This window comes from Mastacembelus armatus, chromosome 17 (genome assembly GCF_900324485.2).
Source record: "Mastacembelus armatus chromosome 17, fMasArm1.2, whole genome shotgun sequence".
Taxonomy (NCBI): domain Eukaryota; kingdom Metazoa; phylum Chordata; class Actinopteri; order Synbranchiformes; family Mastacembelidae; genus Mastacembelus; species Mastacembelus armatus.
In genome coordinates, this window is record NC_046649.1 from 16,873,350 (window position 1) to 16,880,083 (window position 6,734).

Below are 6,734 nucleotides of genomic sequence, written 5' to 3' on the forward strand. Positions count from 1 at the left end.
ACGATTTAATGAAAACAATTACGAATTCTTAATTGGTGGCTAGTTTGTTACATTATTATTTGTCCTCCTATCATGTGCTGGGCTCTGCACTATGTATGTATGGACAGCTAATTTGAGATGGCAAATTTCCATAGACACTGTACACACTGAATGCACAGATGCAGGCTAAACAATTAAAAAAAAAAAAAAAACAGAAAATACCTTCTATAACCACCTTGGTGTCACAAGACGTTTCATCGTCTCCCGCCTCCGACTGACAGTGTAAATATAAGGGCTATCACGCATGTGCCGAATAGCAAAGAGAATAAAAATAAAAAAATAAAATTTTAAAACTCGGATCTTTTTTTTAATCGACATGTCCTGAATTTCTTTGTTATTTTCATTTTTATTTTAGAAGTAAAAAATTATACTTTCAATAAAGACCCCCCTACAAAGGATCTAGAACTGCCCCTGGAAGACAGCGAGGTGGAGAAGAACCATAACCGGACGCAGCCCGTTGAGCTCCGGTCACATGCTCGTCAGACTGGATCAGCTGACATCGCATAGCTTCTGCTTTTGCTGCTCTTCCTCCTTCACCGATTGACAGCGCTTTCTCACTGTATTATTGCGGTATTTTGGCTTTATTGGTGTCAAATTTTAACTTTGCGCCAAGTGTATCCAGCTAATCCAGCAGGTTAGGCCGCCGGATAGATGCTGCTGGAGTGGATGATGAACGGACACGCCATTCTTTACACGGGGGTCACTTTGGCCTTCTGGAGTACCATCCTAATCATCGGTAAGACGATATTTCCCCCAAAAATAACGGGACTACTGAGATTAATGAATGAAACAGCTAATTTCTTAGACTTATGTAACAACGATAATAGAGTCGTCCTTCCTTTAAAAGCACACAGCTCGTTTCTCTGCGTTTGATAGCCGTATGTTGGGGCCTGGCTAAATCATGGGACTAGAGAGGTTTCGGCTGTTTCCGTTTTGTTTGCTAGCAACCACTCGTAGATAAGAAAAGATAAGAGAAATGTTTATCTATGTATGATGTTGGACCCCAAAATGTGCTAATTATATGAAACGAGCAGCCCCGTCTTGCATGGAGGTTAGGATTTAGCTATGCTAATAGCTAACGTTAGCTAACAGCCTGCAGATAATTTCAGGGTTCAGACGATGGACAGCTGAGTGCGCGATTTGTTGTTACTAGTTTCACGCGTTCGTTCACGGGGAGACTGTATGGTGACCTTGTTTCTCACATGCTGCTGTTAATATTTCACTATTAGAGCTCAATCTGACTTTTAAAGGCTAATGTACTAATGCTTCTCTCTTTTCTTTTCACCAGGCTTATGTGTCATTACTCATATGACTGCCCCTATTTTCCAGTTTGTACGTTCATTTATATATTTTCGTTTTTTTTTAGGAATCTGTTATACCATATTTGACCTTGGGTTCCGCTTTGATGTGGCATGGTGAGTAATCCTGACACAAACCTGCAATTTCATTCAGAGAACCACCTGCACTAGTCATGAAAGCACAACAGTCTCCTAAGTTTTATCTATTCGCTTATAGCCTATTTATGTCTCTAGAGTTAGATGTTTTGTAAAGTGTGCTGGTGGTTTTTTGGATCAGTCATTATAGTGCCAGTTTCTATATCAATGGAACTTTTAGTTTTGTAATAAACCTTGACAGTTCTACTCTCCACAGATTATTAATACTTGTAGTTCCATAAGTGTTTGGTGAAAATTTCTGGGCTCAAACTCTGGCCCAGACAGAGCTACTGAGGGTCCAAGAAATGTTGTAGTGTCCCTTTACAACCTTGAAATGTATGTTTCTGTGTGCAAGGAGTAGTAAATTGCAGTTGTGCTGTGAATTTGGCTTTTTAGGATGAGTTAGACATTGAACTGCAGTGAACAATACAATACAGCATTTTTTTATTTGCTAATAGTTCGTTTAAATCCGTTTGGGCTGTAGTAGAACCTTAATCAGTTGATCGATGTCCACTGCATGTTTATGAGCAGGATGTAGTAGCCTGATATTGGCTCTGGTTTTTGAAAGGGTCACACTGAATGTCTTGCATAGCCAATTCTGTCGGAGCTTGATCTTCTACATGATGAGCTATAGTTATGTCCTCTGAGTGTTGCACAATGGAACACAGCATGACTAAGAAGTTTAAAATAAAAACAAGTCATACACACAGTTTATTTATTCTGGTTGCAATCATTAGTTTTCACAACATAACATAAACACCAGCAGTGTTTATTCATAAAATAGAGTCTGTTTCAAGTGTAGTGTTTTGCATGCAGGTTCCTGACAGAGACATCTCCTTTCATGTGGGCCAGTCTGGGCATTGGGTTGGCCATCTCTCTGTCTGTGGTAGGAGCTGCCTGGTGAGTACCTAACAGGGATCACATTTTAAAGTGCATTCTGCAGCCTGCTATTTTAATGTATAAAGCAAAGGCAGTGGTGCTTGAAAACCTAAAATGAGGCAGTCCCACATAATTTCCTCTTTCTTGTAGCACGCAGAAAATACCATTATGGGGAAATCTAAAATTGTAAAATTAGTAATATGGGCTGACTCTTAATATCCTCTAAATGTAGTTGTCTTCATATGTAAGTTCTGAAATAAGTTTCTGTATCATAAACTACAATGTCAGATTTGTTTTAAGCTTTGCCTTGTGAAAGAAAATAAGTTGGTGATGGAAACTATATAAAAGTGTCCGAAATTGTTTTTGTTTACTTTAAATGAACAACTGGTAAGAGAGCTCTTTTTTTAAAACGCCTGGACAAAATCAGTCACATATTAAAAAGACCGGCTGAATAGTTGCTCATTAAAGGCCAACAAAAGCTAATGGTGCAGGGGTTATATAAACAGCTACTGGCTGCTGTCAGAGTCATGGCTCATGATGCTGTGGGTTTGGTTTGTCATGTTCTATTGAGCATCCATGCTGCATTTTGCTCTCATTTACACATTCAATCACTGAAAGGGGGTGTGCTTGTTGTTTATTTTATTTAATTTTTTTACAGGGGCATCTACATTACTGGCTCAAGCATCATTGGTGGTGGTGTCAAGGCTCCACGAATCAAGACCAAGAATTTGGTCAGGTAGGCTGGGAAAAATGTTTGTAGTTGCATTCTCCATGATGAAATGTAGTACCAGATATTCAGAAAACAGTATCAAAACATTTGCATATATTTTGTAAAATAGCTGGTTAAACTAGAACTGCAAAGTCTTTGGTGTCTAAATAATATTTTCACTGCACCTCAGATATTTACACTCATTCTGTGACTACAAATCCCCATCAGGAAAACCACGAGTCCTCCTCTGTTTGGGCCAACCCATCATTTCTTAATATTTTATTTTTGCTTTTTCTCTCTAGTATCATCTTTTGTGAAGCTGTAGCAATCTATGGGATCATCATGGCCATTGTAATCAGCAACATGGCTGAGGTAAGCAATAAACATTTGTATTTCTTGTCATAGTCACAAAGTATATAGTTACCCATTTTATAGTAACTTGTATTTATAGATGAAGGATATTGAGGAAATTGCATGCAGGAGTACTGTTTGGAGCACAGCAAATCCAGGGATGGAAAGTTTAATGATTTCGGTGAGAGGTATAATGTTTGTTTCATGTTATAGAACTTTAGTGGAACCACGCCTGAGACCATTGGTGCAAGGAACTACCAAGCTGGTAAGAAAATAGACGGCTTTTGAATGCCAGATTAAAAAAGGAAAAAAATGTGCCGTTTAGCCTGCCATGTGTAAACAATAACATTTGTATGTCTACTGTATACATTCTAAAATAGTTGCAATAAGAGACATTTTAACAATTTCAAACTACAGAAGACCAATATGGCAGCAGTGTGTACTTGCATCATGAACTTGCAGACATGACAGTATTTACATTTAGATTCACACCAATGGTTGTTTCGAGATGAGCTCAGAAGTGCTTCAAAATCAGCGTTAAGTCTGAGCATTTTTATCTCATTTCACTGGTGACAAAATGAATTTTTGTGATCAGTTCCACTGTGAATTATTCATGAATATTTCTGACGTGTTTGATTTCTGTCCTACTAGGTTACTCCATGTTTGGAGCCGGTCTCACTGTGGGCTTTTCCAACCTCTTCTGTGGCATCTGTGTCGGCATCGTTGGCAGTGGAGCAGCTTTGGCGGATGCCCAGAATGCCAGCCTTTTCGTGAAAATCTTAATTGTGGAGATCTTCGGCAGTGCTATTGGCCTGTTTGGTGTCATTGTGGCCATTCTGCAGGTGAATGAAACGGGCTACTTTTTCTGTCTTCAGTCTTTCCTTTTTTTTCTTAGATGAGAAATCTGTTCATGGCTTTCATCTCCAAATGTGATGTTTTATTTCCTAAGAATTTGCAGGTTTCTGAGAAATGTCAGTGTGAAAAAGTAGTTATTTCCCCAAATGTTTAAATAGATGTATGTTGCATAGACAGTGTATCTGTTTAGAATTAAAATTAAAACTGCTTTTCTTTCTCTCCTCCCTCAGACGTCGAAAGTAAAGATGGGTGACTAGAAGATGCGTTCATGCGCTGAGAAGATAAACACACTGATGGAAAAATAAGATGGATTATTGTGTAAATACATCTTAAATTATTTAAATGTCTTATTTGCCTGGTATTGTTTTTAACCACCATTCATGCAAGAGTGGTATGTGCACATTACGCTCACTGGTGGTTCCACATGAATATTGAGTAAGAAAACTGATGCAAATCGCCAGTTGCCAGTTTTATTTCTTGTGGCCCCTGTATGTTTTCAAAAGTTTAGCTTGAGGATGAGGACAAATATAAATGTACATGGTTTGAAATATTTTAAGTGAAGATGTCTGTCCTGTTGTCAAAGTTGAACTTTATCACATGGTTTGAAACATTCTTATCATGTAAGGATTGCTTCATACAGGCTAGGCCACTTTGACCACTCTTGATTGAATGATGAGTTTAAAATCACACTGGAGTATTTGAAAATGTGTGTGTGTGCGCGTGTGTATGCTGGACACTTTTTTTTTTTTTTCTCCTGTAAAGCATGAGGGTGTTTACCATTGTGTTTGAGACCTGGTCTGTCAGCAGTTAACTGTAGCTTGCTAATAAGCCAGTTGCCCTTAACTCATACAGTAGAGCATTTGTCAGGCCACATACTGTAGAAATAAGAGAATCTAGACTTTTAAAACCAAGTACACATCACAAATCATTCATAAAGTCACAGGACAGTTCGACATGCCAGATAGTCAGATCACAGCAGCAGATCTGCTGCTGTTCATTTTCTTTTAAAGAACAAGAACACAGGGAACCAGAAAAACTTGTTTGTACCCATGTACTCGCTTCTTTCTTTTTAAATGATGTTCACAGAGATCATTCACAGGCTCACCAAGGAGCAGGTGACATTAGCATAATACTGATGTTTAAGAAACCAAACCTATGAGCAAAACTGCTGTCCTGTATTTAAGTCATTGAGCAACCTTTGTTCTTGGACAGAATTGGGAAATTTACTTTAGGGAGCAGCTCAGTTATTAATAGTATTATCATATACTTCATAGTAATTGTTAGTATTTGTAGAATAACTATTTCTGAGCTAGAGCTCTTTCTGAACAGGATTCTGTAACTGACTGATTTTAGGCAACACCCAGCATTATGGGCCAAATACATAATCAAACACACATACATCCACTTTATGGATACAGATTTTTAAATATCCTTATTTTACACAAATGTTCATCCTACTAATCTTTTTTTTTTTTTTTTTTTTATCAGAGCAGTCTTGTACATCTTAGCAGACATTTTGACATTGTTGTGTAAAATGTTAACTGTCCATTTCTGCGTTCCCAAATAATTTTTTAACATTCCTTAAAGTTTCCTTCATGTCTGATAACATAAGTAGAGTTGTGTTACTTCATAACAAAGCCATCATTAAAACCTTATAGTTGTTTGAATAGAAATTCTTGTAATCTGGTAGCTGTACAGTGTCTCAGCTATGTCCTGTTGATTTAATGTAGAGATCTGGGTAAAAAGATTTTTTTTTTTTCCTATATATGGAAACACATTTATTCTTGTTGCATCATTCCACAAAGGTGACAGACCATGGCTCATTGTGAATTGTTGTGAATGCAAGTCTTTCTTTGTAAACTTTCCTCAACCCCTCTTGTGAAGTTCTGAAAGAATATAAACACTGAATCTCATGTGGGTATACTGAATAGTCTGTAGTATGTCTAGACCTGGCCTCCCAAATGTGTCTGAGCAGCAGGTTTTTTTAACTGAACCAAGATCAAACTCCAAGATGCCTTTGGTGAACCAGGATCTGTACCAGTCTCCAGGCTTTCAGTGACTGTAGTTGGTACAGTGTGTGCATTATGTTGATGTGATAGTGATCAGAAAATATCTCATTGTTTTTGGCATTGTGTATAATAAAAGAAAAAGAGATCTTCCTTCTGGCTTCATAAATGTTCTTGAGAAAATAAATTGTCCAATCCAAATCTTGTGTATGACTCTCTGTTTGCATTTCTCATATTTTAATTTGTAGTTGTATCCATGTGTTCAGTCATCACGAGCAGTGCTTTGTAGTTCTTTGAGACATAAGTCATTGATCTGACCCAGCCCACAGACTTTGATCCATGCACTTCTTGCTTCTGTAAACATTGCATTGTCAGCCTGTAGTTGTTTTCTGTTTCCACTAGATGGAGCAGAAAACCACGACATCTGTTCTACTAATTAAGCTGGTCCTCTACATAGTGTAA

At 37.8% G+C, this 6,734-nt stretch overlaps 1 protein-coding gene across 1 annotated transcript; it reads left to right on the forward strand.

The window, feature by feature from the left end:
- Positions 1–499: 499 nt before the first annotated feature.
- atp6v0b (ATPase H+ transporting V0 subunit b) lies at positions 500–6,478 on the forward strand. The gene is made up of 8 exons (XM_026314348.2): positions 500–775; positions 1,406–1,454; positions 2,289–2,372; positions 3,010–3,087; positions 3,363–3,432; positions 3,625–3,676; positions 4,063–4,253; positions 4,497–6,478. The coding sequence occupies exons 1-8, from the start codon at positions 691–693 to the stop codon at positions 4,521–4,523; spliced, it is 636 nt and encodes a 211-aa protein (XP_026170133.1). The 5' UTR covers positions 500–690; the 3' UTR covers positions 4,524–6,478.
- Positions 6,479–6,734: the final 256 nt, after the last annotated feature.